This window comes from Sciurus vulgaris (assembly GCF_902686455.1).
Source record: "Sciurus vulgaris genome assembly, chromosome: 2".
Classification (NCBI taxonomy): Eukaryota; Metazoa; Chordata; class Mammalia; order Rodentia; family Sciuridae; genus Sciurus; species Sciurus vulgaris.
In genome coordinates, this window is record NC_136462.1 from 6,902,916 (window position 1) to 6,924,245 (window position 21,330).

The 21,330-nt window shown below is 57.2% G+C and overlaps 1 protein-coding gene across 8 annotated transcripts; it reads left to right on the plus strand.

The window, feature by feature from the left end:
* The first annotated feature begins 1,631 nt into the window (after positions 1-1,631).
* SLC25A29 (solute carrier family 25 member 29) lies at positions 1,632-14,867 on the plus strand. Of its 8 annotated transcripts, XM_079129525.1 has the most exons (7): positions 1,796-1,932; positions 2,570-2,805; positions 7,579-7,622; positions 10,354-10,381; positions 10,856-11,028; positions 12,238-12,321; positions 12,946-14,867. In XM_079129525.1, the coding sequence occupies exon 7, from the start codon at positions 12,982-12,984 to the stop codon at positions 13,693-13,695; it is 714 nt and encodes a 237-aa protein (XP_078985651.1). In that variant the 5' UTR covers positions 1,796-1,932; positions 2,570-2,805; positions 7,579-7,622; positions 10,354-10,381; positions 10,856-11,028; positions 12,238-12,321; positions 12,946-12,981; the 3' UTR covers positions 13,696-14,867. The 8 variants fall into 8 exon arrangements, with proteins under 8 accessions (XP_078985646.1, XP_078985649.1, XP_078985648.1 ...); XM_079129523.1 differs by lacking the exon at positions 2,570-2,805 and having other exon boundaries at positions 1,794-1,932; XM_079129526.1 differs by lacking the exon at positions 10,354-10,381.
* Positions 14,868-21,330: the final 6,463 nt, after the last annotated feature.

The window sequence follows — 21,330 nt, forward strand, 5'->3', positions numbered from 1 at the left end:
GGGACACCCCCTTTTCCTAGAGCTAAGTCACTGGATGTAGGCAGTCCACTTTAATCCATCACTGCCGGCATGCTATCCTTCACCAGCCCACAGGCAGCTTCGATCATTCAGTCTGGCAAAGGCATCCCATGAGGCATCCAGGTGGGTCGCAGACTGGCGATATTCAAACCCAGGCCTCCAGACCCCTAGTTCAGGGCCCACCAGCCATCACGAGCACTGGACTAGGAGTCAGCAGCCCTGGGGTTTGGGTCTCTGCGTTAAACTTAGATACTAAGAATAAACTTAAATACAGAGGAGCAGAGGAATCCCCTGGCTTCTGTATCACCAAGCTCCCCAGTGAGAAACACTGGCATTATCCCCTGGTACCCTATATGTACAGCCTTTAAAACCTGTCCCTCCACGGGCACGCATCCATTGCAATCAGTGGCTGTACTGCAGAACTTGGCAACACGGAACAAAAAGTACGGAGTAATCTGGAACCTGGAAACGTGGCACAGAGGTCTTGCCAGAGGCCGTAAAGAACGAGGCAGGCCCTTACAGTTAAGCGTCTGGCCAGGCCCGATTCAGTTGGACAGTCTAAAGCCTTGAGGCCCCGCGGAAGGGCAGGGGGAAGTTGCCAACCCGACCCGCTGCAAGGACCAAGGGGGTTCCCGCCCACTGCGAACGTCTGTAGCCCTGGGGGGCCACGTCGGTCTCGGCTCTCACACCCAACCACTCCCTGCCCCACAGCCACCCAGGACGACCAGCGTCAAGCGCTCTTACTCTGGCGCATTGCACACTCCCTGCCCTCCGCCCACGGGTCCAGGTCCGGGCCGCCTACCCGAGTCGTCAGCGGCCCGCGGTGCGCACCCCTGCACTGCTGCTGGACGCACCTCCATCGGCCCGCTGGCCCGGAAGTTCTCGGCGGCCCTGGAACCTCCCTCGCTCCGCAGCCTCCCTCGGTCGGGGCAGGTGAGGGCCCCATAGGGCCTGGCGGAGTCCTACGCCCCTCTGCCCGCCTCGGTTTTTAAGTTCGTTCTCTAACCGAACACAGCGCCGGCCTGCCGGAAGCGCGCGGCGCGCTGGGACCCTCACGTTCCCGCGTGTTCGCAGGGGGACCGGAAGCCCCAGAGGCCAGCTCGAGGTGGCCAGGGCTCCTCGAGAGGGCCTACTCGCGCCCGAGGAGTTTCTCAACGAGCTGTGTCCGGGCCTGCAGGCCCGGGAGGGTCCCGGCGTTGCTCCTCCGTTTTCGCGGCAGTGTCCCCACTAAACAGGCGAGGACGCGGAGGTCCAGCCGCAGAGTCGGAAACGAACCCAGCTCGGAGGTTCCGGGGGCCGCGCCCCGGCACAGCTGGCCCGCGTCGCGCACTCGCTGCGGTCCCCGCACCCCGCCGGCGCCGGCTCCCAGGCGGTGGTCGGCCCCTCCAGCCGCCGCGGCACTCGCCGCGCTCCCTCTGCCGCACGGCGCGGGCGGGCGCACGAAGCACACTCTTTGTCTGCGGCACCTCGGCGTCCCACCCCCGCGCCCGCCACGTCCTCCGCCCCGCCCACCGGCAGCGCCTAGCCAATGGGGAGCGGCGGCGGCGCGCGGCGCCCGGGGCGTTGTCCGCGCCTCGCGCGCCTGTTGGCTGCGCTCTGCGCTCGCGGGGCGGGTGGGCCGAAGGCGGGGCGCGGCCCGAGGTGAGGGGCTGCCGGTGGCGGGCGGGCGCGCGCCGCGGAGAGCAGGCGGGCCAGCGGGAACGCGGCACAGGAGTCGCACACCGAGCTGCCCCGCCGCCCCGACCCCCGCTGCCCCGCGCCGCGCAGGAAGTCAAGCCCAGCCCAGCGCAGCAAACCGGGGCCCCCGACGGCGGCCGGCCGGGAGAGAGGCCCGGGAGGAGAAGGAAGAAGAGGAAGCGCGGCCTCGCCGGCACCCGGCCATGGCGCTCGACTTCCTGGCTGGATGCGCCGGGGGTAAGGAGGCATAGGGCCCCGGGCGCCCGCGCGGGGCTCAGGGCCGGAGCGAGGCGTCTGGGGTGCCGCCAGCCCAGCCGCGAGCCCCCGGCCCAGCGCCTGCCTCTGGCTGAGGTCTCCCGCCGTGCACGGCGAATGACAATGCCCTCTGCGGTCTCGTGGGCGTAAGCCGACCCCAGGCCCGGAGGGCGCCTGGCGTGCGGGGGCAGGTCTTTCCGGTCCCTCGGGGCGTGCTCGGACGGGAGGTCTGGGGCTCCCTGCGCCCTCCTCGCGCGGGGCCGGCGGACGCCGAGGTCCTCGGCGCATCCCCCAGCTCCATCCGGCGCCCACCCGGTGCTGGATACCTTTCCAGGCGGTCCAGTTGGGGACGGACCCGACCCGGTTTCCCACAGCTGTCCCGAGCGGACTCTCCTGACCGCGGGCGCCGAGTCAGGCTTTGGCCCGCCTGCCTCTTCCAACGCGGTTTCGTGGACGAGGCGGCGGCCGACGCGGTGGGCCGCACACGCAGCGCGGGCAAGCTGGTGCGGGCACCCTCACCCAGCCTGTGCGTGGACCCCGACGGGGTCGTCGGGCACTGCCCATACCTGTCTGGCCTTTAATATCTCTGCTTTCTCTTGAGGGTCAATTTGTTCAACAGGTATTAACAGCCTGGTTTAGCCTTCAGGAGGTGGCGGATCCTGCCAGTCAGAGGATCTGGCTGCTTTTCTCCTTAACCATCTGCCCTGTTACCGGCTCTTGATCTGCGGACTCTAATACAGTCCTCAGCTACTGGCCAGCAGAGAGAGCCCCCGAGGAAGAGGAGTAGCTGCCTGGCAGTGCCTTAGCATTTAATTCAGGGAGCTTCCTCCTGGGCAGAGGAGGCTAGTTGGGCAGGTGCATGTCCATTATAGTGAAGAACTTCCCAGTCTGTTACCCAGTTAGGTCTCTGGAAGCTGCCCGAGGGGGAAGAAGCACAGAGTTTTCTGCAAGTTGGTGGGAGATTTCTCCCAAACTCTGGGCGTGGGTAGAAGAGGAGAGGAAGTGACCTCTGGGGATCCTGCTCCCAGATACCCAACCCTGTCCTGGCTGCTCCCAGAATCCACCTTTCCATCCTCTGCCACCTTCACTAGGTGCTGTGAAGTGGATGGGGGCAGGGACACGACTTCTGCCAGCCAACACCCCTTTTCCTTCTCTCGGGAGTGTGTTCATTCCCCAGGGGGTAGGGTTCCTTCTGTAGTTGCAGTCCATTCAGTGCAGGTGTCCTGAGGGCCTCTAAGTGGGGGAACAGAATACTCCTGAGGCCAGGCAGGCAATGGAATGCCCTTCTGCCCATTCTTCTGGGCCTACCAGCGGGGAGGTAATGCCTGTGCCCTCTGCCTCATGGCACCAGCAGATCCTGTCCCAGGGTTGAGGACAGGCGCAGGGTGCAGGCACAGGCCTAGGCCTGAACTTCTCAGGTGACTGAGGATGGAAGCTGGTGCAGAACCTCTCTCCTGGTCTCATCTGGCAGAGGAGAAACCTAGGCTCAGAGAGGTGGAGAGACTAGTGCAAATCAAACTGCTTCTCCAGAGGGGCTGGCCCACCGAGGGCTGACCCACCTCAGTGATCCCACCTCAGGCCTGCCTTCTGGGACCCTGGCACACCTAGGCTTCATAGGAACAGGGCTAAGGCAGCACAAACACCTTGGGACCTGGTCCCCAGGGTCCCTGGCTGGTCCCTTCTAGTTTGGGTTCCTCCTTTCATGGTGATCAGAATAGGAGGATGGCAGAGCTTTCCTCTGTGGCTCCTGTTGCAGAGTATCCAGGAAGGAGGATGCTGTGTCTCCTTCAACTAGCCCACGTGAGATGAATGTGTAATGGCCTAGGGAGGTCTGGGGAGGCAGAGCAGGCACCTTGCTTGACAGCTTCCTAAAGCCTTGCAGAGAGCAAGGGTGGGAATGTCCCCATCCCCCACTGAGAAGGGATCTGTCCCAGATGGGGATGATCAGTCCCAGGTAGGCAGTAGGGATGGGGCACAGGCAGGAGGAGGCACAGAAAAATGCTCAATCCATTAAGGAGCACCAATCTGTTGTTCTGGTGCCTCTTCCCAACACCAGGTGCCAGAAGGACAGGGGTCTCTCTCCTCCCCTGGAGACACATGGAGTGTGAGAGACAGCTTTTTTGGGGGGAGGGGGGAAATACGTGGGATTGAACCCAGGGGCGCTTCTCAGTCCTCTCGGGGAGGTGGTGAGGTAGGGTTTCCTGGCTCTCAGGGGGACTGTGAGGTGAAAAGGGTGCGACTGGAGACCTATGGAGGCAGACCCCACCCTGCACTCTCTTCCCACGGGGGCATGTTCTGGTGGGGGCCCAGCCCCACAACTGAGGACATGCAGGCAGGTGAGAGGAGAAAGTGGAAGTGGGGGGCCGTGCTTAGAGCCCTTGTCAAGGGCCTTTCGCCAGAGCAGCGACTTGTCCTGTTGACCACTGTCCCAGTGGTGCCTGAGGCTGTTGCTGGCACCTGGACATGAGCCACGGGAAAGGAACCCCACCACTGGGCCCTGCTGCAGGGAGGGCTGGCAGGGGCTCCCAGCAGGAGGGACAGGAGGTTCAAGTCACCTATGGGAGACAGGTGGTAGGTTTCCAGATACGACCCAAGCAAAGAATTTCTAGAACTAGGATTTACAAGTTCTGAAAATTCAAAACAGGTGCTGGGGCTGTAGCTCAATATAAGAGAACTTGCTTAGCATGTATGAAGTCCTGGATAGATCATCAAAAAAAATTAATAAATACAGTAAAAAAAGTAACCCCTCAAAACCAGAAAATTCAAAGCATGAAGTGAAAAAGAGTGGATCCCGCTGAGTGTGGTGGCCCTGACCCTTCATCTCTGCTCTTTGGGCGGCAGAGGCAGGAGGATTGCAAGTTTAAGACCAGCCTGGGTAACTCAGCAAGACCCTCTGGGGGACTGTCCCCCTATTTGATCATTTCATCTCCAGGTGTCTTAAAATAAAAAATGAAAGAAAAAGAAGAAGGGGGCAGGGAGTGTAGCTTGGCAGTAGAGCCTCTGCCTAGCATGTGTGAGGGCCTGGGCTCCATCCTCAGCACTGGGGAAAAGGTCCCAGAGAAGAAGCAAGGCACGCCCAGAGGCCCAGAGACAGAGGAAAGTCAGGAGGGGAGAGATGGTGGGATGTTGGGGGCTCCAGAAGGAGGGAAGGGGGCAGGTCTGGAGATGATGGACATGATGAATAAATAGTAGTGGAAATGTTCCCTGCTCGGAAGAGGGCATGATCTATGGTGAAAGGGTTGCTAAAGAAGACACAGCCTTGGCGTTCCCTGCTGACATTCCCCCAAAACACATGAGGCTGCGGAGATAAATAGTTTGTGACAAACACATTGGTAGCATATTTCTCACCCATAGAACTGGAAGCCTGAAGGTTGAGGGGACCTGCAGACCCATACTGGCCTACACCAGGAGTTCTCACCAGAGCATAAGGTCAAGAAATGTACCTTGCCGACAAGAATTCCGAGGCCTGGGGCTGTAGCTCAGTGGCAGAGCACTCTCCTGGCCTGGGCAAGCCCCGAATTCCATCCTCAGGGCTGCAGAGAAGAATTCAGAGGGCATTTGCCCTGGGTGTTTTACCTGAGGGAAATACCCACCGGAATGGCAGATGATCAGAGCAGAAACCAAAACAGGAGAGGGAACTGCAGGGAACTTTGAGTTTCCTGTGGTTTATAGGCACGTGTCAGTGGAAGGTGGGGGGATGGGAGCCTTCTTGGGGTGGGGCTGCAAGGGGCAGAGAGCCTTGGGGTGATGGGTGCTTGCTTGTTCTGTGTAATGATTAGAAGTGTTAAGACATAAAAATAAACCCTCTGTTGAACTTAGAAATTCAAAAAGAAAGAGGATACACACGGCTGGAGATGCAGCTCAGTGGCAGTGCACTTGTTCAACACGTGCGAGGCGCTGGGTTCCATCCTTAGTACTCAAAAAATTAAAAACAGAAGAAATAGTAATTTGCCTGAACCCGCAAAAATGGTTCAGAAAAGGAAAAGAAATAAAATAAACCGCATAAAATTAGATGGCACTATGTGAAATCTGAGACTGCTTCAGATTGGGTTGGGAAATGGTTATATTGTTTATAAGAAACATCTAAAATAGCAAGAAAAGGTTCAAAGTTAAGAGCTGGACAAAACCTTCCAGGCACATGTAGCCAGTGGGAAGCAGGACTGGCGGAGAGGACCTTGTATACAGATAGAAATGCAGTCTGAGAAGCAGATGTGCCGTGGCTCCACTAACCGGGGCATCAGCTGGACGGGGTGGTGGGGAGGCCCCAGGGCCAGAGGGTCCAGGTTTGAATTCTGACTTCATCACTTACTTGCTCTGTGCCTCAGAGTCCCCATCTATAAAATGGCTTAATTGTCCTTTATCAGGGATAGGAGAGGGAAAATTAGAATATGTACATATTAAGAATAGCAAACAGCTGATTGAATGTCACTGTTTGCTACTTAACAAATGTCAGCCCTTTTCTTGGCAGCACTGAACCCAGAGTGCTCTACCACTGAGCCACATCCTCAGCCCCTTTTATGTATTATTTTGAGACAGGGTCTCATTGAGTCACAGTCCTCCTGCTTCCTTGCTGGGATCACAGGCATGTGACACTGGGCCAGTATTGATTCTTTTAATGATATGAATACACTACTAGCAATAAAGCACATGTCCCCCCTGCCCCGCCTTTGTAGTGCTGAGATGGAACCCAGGGCTCCCCCCTGCAGATTAAGCAAGTGCGCTACCACTGAGCTGTCCCCGCCCAGCACAAATGGAGAATTTTAACAGATTTACACACAAAAGTTCTAGGGAAGTGTGGGAGTTGACACCGGTCATTGACCTTGCTGAGCCTCAGTTTCTCTGTCTGTGAAATGGGGTAATCAGGCTGTCTCAGTCATGGGGTTGAGATTCAGATGTTTGTAACCTGCATAGCACGTTGGACTTGAGCGTGTTGATGAGACATGTTGGAAGGGTGAACTTTTATCCTTCCAGTGGGGCTGGATTTTTGGCAGGCCCTGAACTGATACATAACCAAGCATGACCACAGAGTCACAAGATGCCTCCCTGGGCTTGAGGTGACTCCCACTCAGGGAAAGAGCAGAGGTGTCAGTTACGCCTACTTTACTGCAGGGTTGGCACCCTCTGGGGGGACTGTCCCCCTGTGTGATCATTTAATCTCCAGGATAGGCCTCAGGGAGGCAGATGCTCACCACCCTTGCAGGTGAGGAGAGTGAGGCCCAAACACCCAGTCCTTGGTGGATTCACCTGATAAGTAGCAGGAGGAAAGTTCAAGTTCACAGCATTCCTGGAGCGAGCTGCCCATGCCCAAGTTGTTTAGGGCAATGTACATCCCAGAAATGCTGCGTGCAGCCTCAGGGACAGCTCTGTGGTCTGCTGTCCAGACCCCTGAGCTGCAGTGCAGGGCAAGGGAAGCCACCCCAGCTCCAGCTGGATGATGCTGGCTTGGCCTTGGGAACTCACCTGACACACCCCACCAGGCAGGAGCTCACCGAGAGTGCCCGGAGCCCCACAGGCCACAGTCTGTGTCCCTTTCCCCCCAACAGCTCCTGCCCAATCTTTCTTCCCAGGTCCCATCCCCCAGCGCAAAGTTCTGGGGCATTTACTCACAATACACGTTTCTTCTTCCAGGTGTGGCAGGCGTGCTTGTGGGACACCCATTTGACACTGTCAAGGTGAGTCTGTCAGTCTTGGTGATCAGGCCTTTGGGAGGCAAGGTGTTGGAAAGAGGCTGCAGGGTTACAACCTCGGGAACGAGTCCAAGGTCTTCCCTTAGGCTTTAGAGTGAAGGTGGCAGGCAAGTCCTCCAGGTCTCCCAGGTGGGCAGCTGCTTCCCCACCCACCTGGCTGACTTCCCTCTGGGCTCTCCCTACATCTCTCAGCTGGAGCTGAACCACAGGTTGGGTTCATGGCCAAGTTCATTCTTTGACTTGGCCAGCTGAGACTGAATGCTGAAGGGCAACTTTCTTCTCACCCAGAGAATGAACCCAGATATTTTCTTCAAAGAAAAGTTGAGGGAGGTGCAGTGGGGCCAGCCTTCGACCTGGGAGGCTGAAGTAGGAGGGTGAGTTCCAGGCCAGCCTCAGTAACTTAGCAAGACCCTGTCCCAAAATTTAAAAAAAAAGACAAGTTGGTTTGTAGCTCAGTGGTAGAGTGCTTCCCTAGCGTACATGTGACCCTGGGTTCAATCCCCAGTATTGCAAAAGAAAAGTCGAGAGAGGTAATACAGAAATACTGAGGAATCAAAACTTGTCCACTCTTCCAGTGAACATGATCTTCACGGAGCTGTGGTTTTCATGCTTGAGAAATTGAATCAGAAACTAAGTGACTGTTTCCAGCACTGGTGTCCACCTGTGTGGTGTGTGTGGCCTGGACTGGGAATGGCGGCCTGGGCAGGCACTCCTTTGCTCTTCCTTGCCGTGCCCCAGGCCTGGCTAAACTGGAGTTCCAGGTTCTCAGATACCAGGGCAGAAACCAAGGAAACCCACGTTCTCCAGTTGGGAATTCACAAAGACCTTGTTGCCCTGCGGTTGGGGTTTTCTGTTCTCAAGCCAACTGAGTAGGCACCCTCCCCTGCCGTTTTCTCAGGGGCCCAGGCAGGCCTTGGCAGCAGGTCACTAGCCTGAACCTTGTGCACTTGCTACACACACTTGAACTCGGCCCTTTCCCACCAGGGGAAGGCAGAGCTGGAGGCAAGACACATCCTGAGCTGGGTTTTGGGACTTCCTTCTCCTTTTTTTTTTTCAGTAAACCAGGTATTTGTTGGCAAAGGGAATAACTTGTTAATTTTGGGCTGGGATTTCTTCCAGTGCAGCCATGAGGGCCTGGCTTTATGTACTGGCTTTGACCTTAAAAAGTTCTGTCCCTAGTCCAGGCCTCCCTTGCCAGCCCATTTGCCACCCGACCTTGGGCAGACACTACCTCGAGACCCAGATGTTCCCTTATGCAGAAGGAGGGGTTGGATGAGATTCTTAGGGTTCCCCACGCTGCCCAGTGCTTGGCAGCATAGCTTGTGTGGGATTGAATACAAGCTCTGAGAAGCACCGGGTTGTGGGCAAATCTGGGGAGAAAGCTAGGAGGCCGGGCTTTCTTGGTGAGCAGTGGCCCCGAGCTTCCTGCGTGGGCCTGCTGTGAGTGAGGCCACTGCCATGCCCACACTCCACTGGCCAGCCTGTGCTGCGAAGCTGCCCACAGGCCAGAGCAGCCCAGGACAGCCTGGCAGTGTCCGTGTTACGCTGTGTTTATATCTTGTGGTCATGTGTCTCCAGTGCCTCTCACAGCTGTGTCCAGCCAACAAGTACTTTCCCTCCCTCCCCAGCCTGTGTCATAGGCCAGGCCTCCTGCAGACTCCCACCCACGCCAGGCCGTCCCTCCAGGCTTGGGCATCTTTCTCCTGGAGCCTCCTGGGTGTTCTGAGCGGCCAAGCCGGGTCAGCACCCTCACCTCTGTGCTGCTGCCACCTCAGGAAACAGGATGGTCTTTGAGGACATCGTTAGCACCTTTTTTTCCTTCCCCCTCCCTTTTTTGGCCACTTTACAGGTTTCCAGTATGGAAGTTAAACATTCTTATTAAAAGAAAAGTGGGAAATGTAGAAAAGCCGATTATTTCCCGCCCGCAGCCAGATGGGTTTTACGTGTGCACTGTCTTCAGAGTCTGGGCCCCCGGGGCACACGTTTTTTAAATGCATTTTAATCATCAGGTGCATACACAGAATCTAGCTTTCCATTACAAAAGTTGCAAACCAACCTTAACCATGACTGCGGTGCCAGCTGCAGAGAGCAGCCGAGCCACATGGCCCTCCTCCCCGCCCACGTGGCGGTAACCCCACTCCTGTCCACTGCTACACTTGGCTTGTGTTTTTAACTGAAATTTAACACACACGGAAGAGGCCACGCATCCTTGCATCACTCCGGTGCCAGCCCGGAGGCCCCCACGCCTCAGCCCCTTTCTGCGTCACCCAGTGTCGGCTGTTCTAACTCCCAATGTCACAGGTCCCTTCCCCTAGCGGGAGCCTTTCTTGATAGCACATGAAGGACACTGAGCTCCCTGCTGGCCCATGCCTGGGACACTCACACGTCATTCCTCCAGGCTGGGGGGCCCAAAAGAGTGCCAGGTTTGGTTGTCCTCTGTCATACCCAGAACCACAGCCACTGCCCTCAGGCATGCCCCCTTCCCACACAATTTTGTGCAAAGGTAGTTTTCTGCCATATTTCACAGGACACAATAATAGGCAGAGACACCGTGTCCACCAACAAAGTAGCGACCTGCCGGGCAGGGGAGGGACGGGGTGGGGGCTGGCTGAGGGGCTCCACACCTGGATGTGATGTTGACGTTTTATGTTCTTTAACCGCCTTTGCTGTCTGAGCTAGGGGCCATCCGAAAGTAGCAAAAGTAACTTTGTTGCAGATGAGTGGAAGCTTCACCTGGAGCGCTAGTGAGTACAGACCAGGCGGTCCTCCTCGTCGCCCACCCAGGCCTGTGCCCGCACCCCGCCCCCAGAGTTCCCCATGCCTGGCAGGGGGCAGGAAGGGCGTGAGGCAAGTTGGGCCCAGCACAGGTTCTGGGCTGGGGGCTCGGGTGGGGCTGGTGGAGAAAAATCAGCCCCCTCTGAATCAGGGGGACTATTGAGGGGGGAGTCTCCCAGCTCTGTGGGCAACTGGGAGCCTCTTGGACTTGTGTGCATATGACCACTTTCCCGGGGTGGGTCTACTTCCTTCAACCCTCAGAGGAGCTCATGTGAAGAACCTCAGCTCTAGGTACTACAGGACACTCCAGACAGCGAGGTCTCCCAGACCAGGGTCACACCGAGGCGGGAGGGACCTCCGCCTCCTTTGGTGGGAAGAACTGGGTACTAAGCTTGATGTCCAGCTGCTGGGCCTGGGCACTCAGTGGTGCCCGCGTCCTGCAGACACTTAAAGACAGCCCAGAAGACAGTGAAAGTCTGACCCAAAGAAGGGACAGCGCTGCTTCACATCAATTCTGCTGAAAGCCCACAGTGCCAGTGTCGAGGGCTGCAGGAGGAACACAGGTGTGCACCAGAGACCTAGAACGCTGGACCCGAGCTGAGCTGCAGCTCGTGGTGTTAGTATGGGATCCAAGTTGAACGAGCATCTTGCTGTTCTCTGGAAATTCTCCCCCTCCCTGTCAGGTCCTGGCAGAGAGCTGGGCAGCCAGGGTGGGAAGGGGTGCTGGCGACTCCAGCCATTGAGGGCCTGTGTGCAGAGACGTCCAGTTTTTCCTAACAGGACTTTCTGTGTGTGGTGCATTGACCAATGGGGAGACCCACCTGTTCTGGTGGAGAGTCAGCCTGCAGCACCCCGTCCTGCCCTCACCCCCACTAACAGCTGCTCATGTCCTTGGAGAGGACGGCCATGGCCATGCTTCGGAACGTCGCCGAGCCTCTGTCTTCCCCTCTTGGAATTGGGACACCCGACAGGAGAGTTCAGCCAGGGCCCAGGGGTGATGAGTGTGAGGCACCTGCCCCCCAAGCCCTGGCTGTAATAATGAGTATTTCCGAGTCAGAGCTAGGGAACCCACTCCCGAGGATGTGATGTGACCTAGTTTTCCCAACCCCATGATGCGTATTCCAAGTTCAGGAAACATCCCTCCCCCTCTGCCACTGCACGGCCTGTGAATCAAGAGCACAGATAAGCTCTTGACAAAGAGGGCTTTGACATGGAGGAGGTTCTGAGCTGCTGTCTGACCAGTGTCCCCAGGTCCTGGGATTGCTGTTGTGGGTCCCCAGGGAGGCTTTCAACTGTTTTCCTGTCACTCCTGTTGACTCGTGACCACGGTTCCACAGGGGGCTAGTGGCAGGACCCAAGCAGTAGAGCAGCTATGCCCATTTCCCTGATGCCTGCCGTTAGGAAAGCCAGTCATGGGGCATGAGGTTGGGAGCTCCTTTGGCCTTGGCCATGTTTTGGGACACTAGCCACTTACAAGTGTCATCCGGACAATAGATTGGTTCCAGGAGATGGTTCATGTCCCAACCTAGCACATTGTGCAGTGGTGACAAAAGGGGCTTTGTTTCAATTTAAGGTCTTGGGTCCTCCTGCCCTACCTCCAGCTGGCTGTCCCTGTCACAGTGCCCTTCCCTGAAGGGGCATGAACACCCCACTCTGCCCTGCCCTAGAGTCCCAAAAGCCACAGAAGGCTCTTGGTTCCTGCCTCATGCAGTCTGCCTTGGGCCATCCTGGGAGGTCCTCCCTGGGCAGCTGTGAGCACCGAGCTGGGGGACTGGGCGCTCTGGTCCCCTGCTTGCCTGCCTCTCACTGGACCCTGTCCTTTCAGGTGCGGCTGCAGGTGCAGAATGTGGAGAAGCCCCAGTACCGAGGGACCCTGCACTGCTTCCAGTCCATCGTCAAGCAGGAAAGTGTGAGTGGCCCAGGGCAGCTGCGTGTGGGGTTGAGAAACTAGCTCCTGGGGTGCCCCCACGCAAGACAGTGCCAGAAAACAAGGTTGTCAGGGTGACTGAGGGGGATGAAATCACGTCATGCTGAGGACTGGCTTCAAATAAAACCCTGCGTGGCCCCAGGAGTGGTGAGCGCATGCCTTAGCCCCAGCTGTGCACAGCTACTCTGGAGGCTGAGGCGGGAGGATTGGATGAGACCAGCTGGGCACCACAGTGGCACTCTGTCTTAAAGAAAAAACTGGGCTGCACTGGTGCACTCCTGTAGTCCCAGCAGCTCTGGAGACTGAGGCAGGAGGACTCAAGTTCAAAGCCAGCGTCCGCAACTTAGCCCTGCCTCAAAATAAAAGATAAAAAGGTTGAGGATGTGGCTCAGTGGTTAAGTGCCCTTGGGTTCAAGTGCCCTGGTACCAAAAAGAAAAGAAAAAAAAAAAGTAATAATTGTGCTGGTCCTCATGGGTACCTGGGGTGGGCTGGACTGTCGCCCCCTGGGTGTGGAGGGTCTGAGGAGGTAGGCCAGGTAGCCCATGGTCCCCAGGCCAGCAGGACAGCACTGCCGGCCCTGATGGCGTGCATCTCTGTCCCCGCAGGTGCTCGGCCTGTACAAGGGCCTGGGCTCGCCGCTCATGGGGCTCACCTTCATCAATGCGCTGGTGTTCGGGGTACAGGGAAACACCCTCCGGGCCCTGGGCCAGGACTCGCCACTGAACCAGTTCCTGGCAGGCGCTGCTGCGGGTGCCATCCAGTGTGTCATCTGCTGCCCCATGGAGCTGGCCAAGACACGGCTGCAGCTGCAGGACGCGGGCCTGGCCCGCACCTACAAGGGCTCCCTGGACTGCCTGGTGCAGATCTACCGCCACGAGGGTGTGCGTGGCATCAACCGGGGCATGGTGTCCACACTGCTGCGTGAGACGCCCAGCTTTGGTGTCTACTTCCTCACCTACGACGTGCTGACGCGCGCGCTGGGCTGCGAGCCGGGCGACCACCTGCTGGTACCCAAGCTGCTGTTAGCTGGCGGCACGTCAGGCATCATGTCCTGGCTCTCCACCTACCCGGTGGATGTGGTCAAGTCGCGGCTGCAGGCCGATGGGCTGCGGGGCGCCCCACGCTACCGCGGTATCCTCGACTGCATGCGCCAGAGCTACCAGGCCGAGGGCTGGCGCGTCTTCACGCGCGGGCTGGCCTCCACACTGCTGCGTGCCTTCCCAGTCAACGCCGCCACCTTCGCCACCGTCACCGTGGTGCTCAGCTACGCACGAGGCGAGGAGGCCGGGCCTGAGGGCGAGGCCAACCCTGCTGCTCCCTCGGGGCCCGCCCTGGCCCAGCCCTCCAGCCTGTGACTTCCTCCTGCCCTCCGGTGGGGCTACTCTGCAGTAACCCAAGAGACATCAAGGGGCCCCTTATCCCCTCTCCTTCAAGCTGAGGCCTGCACTCCATCGGACCTGGGTTCAATTCTGCCCATCATCTGGTGATCTGGGCCACGAACTTCACTCTGCAGACCTCTGCCTTCTCAGCTGTGAGGTGGGACCCTCCTACCCGCACCGGTCAACCAGGAAGGTCAGAGACAGCGCCTGTACTGCCCTAGCACCGTGACTGCCCGAGTTGGTGCCTGCGCCTGGACCTTAGGATCTTCCCTGGAGCCCCAACACTCCAGCTGTGCTCCTAGCTCCCTCGGCTCCTGCTCTTGGCCTGCAGGCTCCCTGTGAGGGATCTCTGATGACTGACAGGCTGCCCAGAGATTGCCAGCGCCCCAAGTCTTCCTCCAGAGAGATTTCTTGGCCACCCCTCTGCTCTTTTTGGGACAGGAGGTAGAACCAAGCACTCTCCCATCGAGCCAGCCTTTCCATGTGACACAGCTCAGAATACCCCAGCTGCCCCTCCTGCTGCAGGGTGACCTGGGGTCCTGACAGGAAGCCTGCTGGAGTCTCCCTGTCAGCCTAGGAACTGAGTGGGGGAGGAGGCAGGCCAGTGGGAAGTCTCAGGAGTTAAACTGATAGAGCAGCCCAGCATGTGACGCACAACTAATCCCAGGCCGCAGGAGGATCTCAAGTTTGAGGCCAGCCTCAGCAACTTAGTAAGGCCCTGTTTCAAAGCAAAAAAAATTACGGTATAGCTGTAGCCAGAAGGCCTTTCACCTGGACCTCAGACTTCCCATCTGTACAATGGGGCCAGAGGTCAGCTGACATCTGGGTTTTTGGATCACTACCACCAGCTGGGGTTCCCCAGGGTATGCAGAAGGCTTGGCAGAGTGGTGTGGGATCCCCTCTAGAGGCTGGAACAGCTCAGCCCACAGAGCTGAAGTTCCATGCCTCTGCTCCCAGAAGATGCATCTCCCAGCTGCTCTCTTCTGCCTGGTGTCTCTATGAGAAGCAGGGGCATGTTTCAGTGCCCCCCCCCCAGGAACTTGACCAACTCTCCAAGTAGGCAGACTCCTTGGGGAGGACCCCAGCTCTGTACAGCTACATGTTATTGTGAAGAAACCAAGGAAATAAAGTACTGATGGTTTTGTTAAGTGGGGGACTTATGTGGACTCCTTCTCCCTGGGGGTGGGGCTCAGCGTGGGTGCCCCTGCTCCCGACAGCAGTTCTGGCCACGTGACCTGATCACCTGTTTTCCTCCTCTGCACGGTGTGAAGACTGCTGCTAGGCAATATGCGTAGCAAGTGCTCCTCCATGTCATCCTAGCTAAGGGAGGCCTGTGGTGTGGTGGGGACACTGCCGCAGGGAGTCGGGCCCTGCCTGGAGGAGGGAGGTATGAATGGAGCTGACCCTCTCATCCACCCTGGCAACTTGTGCATGGTGGGACCCAGCCTGGCCCAGTCAGGAAGGCTTCCTGGAAGGGGCCCCCTGGTCTGCCAAAGGCAGCCTCTCTGCCTTTTGCTGCAGCCCGGCCGGCCCTTCCTTCCAAGACAGAACCAGGAAGCCGTGGCCCGAACACCATGGGGAGGGCCCAGTCCTGTGCCACAAAGTCACCTTAGTGCCCAGCACCAGCCTGTGAAGCTTGCCCAGGGCTCAGGGCTTCAGTGTGTCCAGATGAAACTCCCCAGACGCCTGTACAGCCAGGGGCTGGCTGCATGTCCCTGTCAGCCTGCGAGGGGAACTTAAGTCAGGGCTGGCTTTTGAGAAAGCTGTGTAAGACCCTGGCACCTGCGGCCCATCCTGTGACCTCTGACTCCTGACCCAGGAGTTCAAGGGTGTGTGAAAGCCAGCCAGGCCCCTCTTGGACTCGCTGTCCTGGGAAGCTCTGTCACAGGTGTATAGGCAGTGGTGCATGGCATCCGGCAGCACCAACAGGCTTCACCTGGAGTAGTGACAGGACCTGATGTGTGCTTTGAAGACCCCACAGGAAATCTTGAGGCAAGTGGGCTGTGAGGACAGAGGGGAAGGTGAGTAGGGACAGAGGCCACCAGAAGAGGCAGCCAGGGCTCCAGGTGCCCAGCTGCAGCCCTGAGGCAGGAGAGGCTGCAGTCACGGAGGTGACCTCGGGGCGGGGGAGGACACTCTGCTGGACCTGAGCCTCGGGCCCTTAGGGGAGGGCATTGCGGGAGCAGCTGTCTCTGGGACCTGGGGGTGGGGGCTTAAAGCCTGAAGGGGGCAGAGAGCAGAGGACAGCCCTGTGGGCGCTCAGGTCACAGCACAGGGTTCAGGCAAAGCAGCTCACCCCACCCCATGGCGGTTTCGGAGAACTTTTGAGTCCAGACCCAGGGCAGCCCTGTGTCTGCAGTGCCAGCCCCCTGCTCCCACATCACTCTGGCCAGACCCAGGCCGACTTCCCTGCCTTTGCGTTAGATGTTGACAGACCTTCATTTTATTTATACTTTTACGGGGTGCTGAGGATTGAACCCAGTGCAAGCGCTCCACCCCAGCCCCAGCCCTGCCCTTGTCCTTGGATCCCTTCTGCTTTCAGAATAAAGAGCAGAATCCTTGTGCCAAGCTCATTCCTGGCCTGGGTCTTGGCCCGACACACTGCACCTTCATCCCTTCGACAGTTTACAGGGCTGGTGCCCACACATCTTTTACACTGTGGCTGCAAGTGACAAGACTCTGCTGGAGTGTCGACCAGTCCAAGCACCAGGGCGGGGGAGCCTGGGAGGCCGTGGTCACAGACAGGACCCAGGCCACGTGCTGGTGCAGCTCCCCTGCTGCTCACTCTCCTCGAACCTCACAGCATGCGTGTGCCACCAAGAGCCACACCAGAGAAGGGCAGTGGCTGCAGGCACTGGCCATGGAGGCTTGTCCTCCTCTGACTCCAGCTCCCTACGTCCACCTGGCTGAGCTCTGTGGCCAGGAGGGCCCCTTGGAGTGGGCACCGGCCTCCCGGCCATGCCCTGCCTGGCCACTGACAGCACGTGGGCTATTGTGGTGCCCCGTGCGTCTGGATGGACAAATGTGCTTGGGAGTTCTGCTCTGAACGTGCACGGGAAATGGGGGCATTCTTGTGAAGGGAGACAGGATGGGAAGTGGACAGGGAACGGGATGATCTCTGAGTTGTTGGCTCCTTTTTGTTGTTGAGCGAATGGTGGGAAGGAAGAGGGGACAGGCTGCTGAACACAGGGCCAGGTCAGCAGAGGGGCAAGGGAAGGCGGAGTGAACGGCGAAATCGGGACGGGCTCCAGGGGCGTGAAGAGGGGGCTGGTGTGGCTCTGGGAGTGTATGTCGGTATTCACACAGCACGGGAGCAAGGAGGGACCCCCCACCTTTGTTCGTTTTCCATACTGAAACCCAACATCCGCCAGGTGTCACGCACACCTATAATCCCAGCCACTCCGGAGGCTGAGGCAGGATTGATTGCCAGTTTGAGGCCTGCCTGGGCAACCTAGAGAGACCCTGTCAAAAAATAACAATAAAAAGGACTGAGGATGTAGCTGAGTGGGAGATGTCCATGGGTTCAAGCCCTACTAGCACAAAAACAAAACACCTGGGACTGGTGTGTGACAGAACAGAGGGTTTCTTTAGCTCATAGGTTTGCAGGTTCAAAGTGGACCAGGTGACCCCATCTGTTTGGCCTCCCCAAGCTGGGCATCACAGATGGTGATCCACCCACAGGTGCCTCCTTCACCTGGACCCAGAGTGCTACCCCAGACCACCTGACCGCCACCTCTGATGAGACTCACCCAAACCTGGGGCAAGAGCTCCCACTTGCCCTCGTCACCCACACCTCTCTGTCCTCTCCCCGTCACCCCAGCTCAGCACCCGCCCAAGGCCGAGGGCAGAGGCTTGGCAGAGGAAGGCCAGCCCAGCCCCCAGACCCTTCGCCCGTAGCACTCGCCCCTTCTTTTGCAGTACGCGGTAGGGGATGGACCCAGGGCCTCCCACAGGCCAGGCGAGGGCTCCACCCCCCGTCCTGTTTATTTTGGGTACTAGGGATGCTCTATCACTGAGCTACACCCCCAGCCCTTTTGGTTTTTGAAACAGGGTCTGGCTGAATTACCTCAGCTGGCCTCCAATTTATCCTCCTGCTCCAGCCTCCCAGAGTCACTGGGACTCCAGGTGCGTGCCACACCTGACCACATTTCTCAAGTCTCTTCCAGGTGTAACACATGCCGGGAGGACTGCTCCATCATTACCTAAAAGAGCTGGACACAGTCATGCCATGTGGGAAGAAGGTGTGACCCTGGGAATTCCAGAGGGAAGCTCTGGCAGTGAAACCCTCAGAGGTGGGGGGCTGGCGGCACAGCCACTGCTCCGTAGGCCCGGGAAGCAGGTCGTGTGGTGGCCAACCGCGAGGGGGAGTGGAAACGGGATTTTCTTCAGTAGGACGTGGAGAGCCACTCACTGCAGGTTTTGAGGGTGCCAGAGGCCCAGATGTCTGGTGGTGGGGGAGTCCCGAGGGCTGGCTCCTAAGGCCAGGGTGTTGAACTCTGGCTGCCTGGGCTTCTCAAACAGTCCTCTGGGCCCCTTTCCTCACTCACGCGGGCAATGCTCCCGGGTTCTTCCATGGGTGGACTGGAACAGATCAAAGGCTGTTCGCCCCGGGCAGTTAAGCTCTCAACATAAGTCAGCCTCGTACAGATCCTTCTTTTTTTTTTTTTTTTTTTTTTTTTTGGGGGGGGGGTGCCCAGAGAGCGCAGCCCCGAAGCCCTGAGATCCCTCCACCTAAAACCTGCAGACGCACAGGCTGACGTTCCCGGGGCTGCTCAAGAGAGCCCTCCCGTGGGCCTCACTCAGCAGTTCTAGGCTGAGGCCCGGACTTGCCACCTCAGCAACATCTGCAGCAGCCCCTCTCTCATGAGCTGGCGGAAGTCACAGGGACTGGAGGAGTGCGAGGCCTCCATCTGTGGGAGATGCCTGAGCGCCAGCGAGGCAGGGGCAGTGCTGCTCTGCAGCTCATCTTGGCCAAATCCTAAGCAGCTCTCGGCCTAGCCTACGGTTCTTATGAGTCTGTCATCTTTCTTCTTGGCTCTGGGACTTCCTGGCTGACACTGGAGATCACAGGCCCCTTGGGCTATGCTTTCTGAAAGTGGGCAAGGCACTCATTAGAACCCCTGGGGCCCTGACAGTCCACCTGGCAGTGGAATGGTGAACCGGAGGGAGGGAGCATCTCTTGCTGGTGTGACCAAGTCACAGTTGTTTCCGTTCCTGAGAGAGAAGAGAAACCACAAGGATCTGTCCCAGGGAACTCGGGCAATTCTCAGGTCAGGTGGGGACTTACCTCCAGATTTTACACATAATGAAATTCGGAAAAGCGAGGAACAAACTGGAGCCGCAGGCAGAGAGAAGCTTAACAGTATGCGTTTATTGTATTTTATAGAGCCACGTCACACATGCTTGGTGCTTCAAACTGAGTTGATTTTCTGGATGCAAAGCCATCTGATGCTGGATGCGGATGCCTTAAATACTATAATATTTCTGCATCTATGACACTATGAGCTAAGGAAAAACCAAGGACAATTCCAGAAATGGCAAAGAACACAAGAAAAAGGTGAACATGAGACAGTGCTGAGTCCCTGAGCCTGGGCCTACAGCAGTTAGCAGAAAGTGAACACAACAGAACTTTTCTTGCCATCTGCAGATCACAAAACCTAATGCCGCAGACGTGTGGAGAAAGAGGTTGCTCCATTTGGTACTGATGCCCTTCTCGCCTCCATGACATATGCAGACACCAAGCAGCCCTGGATAAGGAAGGCCGCGGACAACACAGCACAGCCAACTGCTCCTGTTCAGCCTCCCAATACTAAGGGCCCGAGTGTCTTTAAGGAAAAGCAGTCAACTTGATCAAACTGGCCACTGTGGAAAGCCAATCTCTGCTTCAGAGGAAATGTGGTGCCATTCCATTTGCCCCCTGCAGACTCCCACGGAGTTGGCCAGAACATGGGGGCAAGGGGACAGCCAGTCAGAAACCTCCACGAGGCAGCTCATGCCTTCTAGTACTGTTTGTGGGAGGTCCGGTTTGCTTGTTGGCCTAAAGCCAGTGTTGTTTCAAGGTTTCCTTCCTTTTTATAAAGGGGCTGGTGGCACCCATTCACACATCCACCACCCATCCCTCCCATCAATCAAGTCTTGATACTTTCCGTGCTTAGTTTTTCCTGGCACCATGCGAACCGCTCAGGCCCAGGGTGGATGCCAAGAAGCCTCCTAGGCATGGACCTGTCTTCTAACCTGATGCCACTTGTCTGAAAGCCTGCAATGAACCATCCTGAGGCCAACAGGGCATCTGAACACACCTGAGCAGTCAAAAGGGCCAAGGTCAGTAATGAGAGTGTTTGAGACCTAGCCAGTCATCCAGCTGGATGCTGCTACGAGGAAAAGGTATTCTGGAGGCATGGAGGCCCTTCTGTTCTGTGACGTCAAAGAGCACGCCACAAATGCATGGCCAGCACCATGAGCAAGCATATCTTTTTGTTTTTTTTGGCAGTACTGCGGATCGAACTCAGGGCCTTGTGCTTGCAAGGCAAGCACTCTACCAGCTGAGCTATCTCCCCAGCCTGAGCATGCACATCTTGAAGTGATGGCTTCCTCTCCCTCCTCTCAGGTTGAAAAAGGTTGGGGATGGAATGTCCCTGCTGGTCCTGCTGGGATGAACTCTGAAGAGGCGCTGCAGCTGCACTAGCGCCAAGAGAGCCAGAACGCAGGGCTGCAAGGTCAGATCGGTGACCCCAGGCAGCCCAGCACCAGGCCGGAGCTGATGTGAGCAGACCAGCGGAGCAGCAGGAGGCCTCCAGACAAGACTCCGGCATCGACCAGAGCAACTTCAGTTCTCACCACTGTTCCGAACGGTCCCTGCTCTTGCTGTTGGTCAGGTGTGGAGAAAAGTGAGAGGGCTAGACAGGAAGGAAGTGCTCAATTCTCTGCCTGTAGTGGAGGTGGGTGGAATTAGCCATTTTCCAAACAAGAAGCCACACCGGAGGGCCAAGCTTTCCTGTGCCAGACACGAAGCCTAGCCTGAGCTGGATCTGAGGTTGCGTGTGCCCACAGATGCTTTGCTCTGCAGAGTGGAGACACATGGGCAGAGGACTTGCCCCCACCCAGGCACTTCCCGAGCTCCTGCTCAGGAACACTTGTCCCCTTAAAGGGTCTTTCTCAAATTTAGTGAAATAACTGACATTGAAGAGAACTTGCACATGAAAACAGATAGGAAAAAACCCTGATCTTCCTCAACTCCTCAGGCCAGAGTCCAAGCGGAGCACACAACCACCACACGAAGCCAACAGCATGAGCTCAGGGTCACCTCGGAAAATAAATGTCACTCTGGGGTGACAGTTCTTTATACAAATATTATGCCCCCTGCAACCCCGCAACCAAAGAGGGGGAAATAATAAGAAATTCAAAAATAGAAAACAACATCTTGTTAAGTGTAAACTTATCCTCTGGAGTTTTTATATTACATGTGCTAGAAACATGCATTCATTTCTGCTCAGATGTAAGAAAATATGTCTATCAGTATTACTATAAATCAGAGTAATTCTCAAGACAATGGAATCACTGTTAGAACACCATTTCAAATTTTAGTAAATTACATCTTTAACAAAATTATAA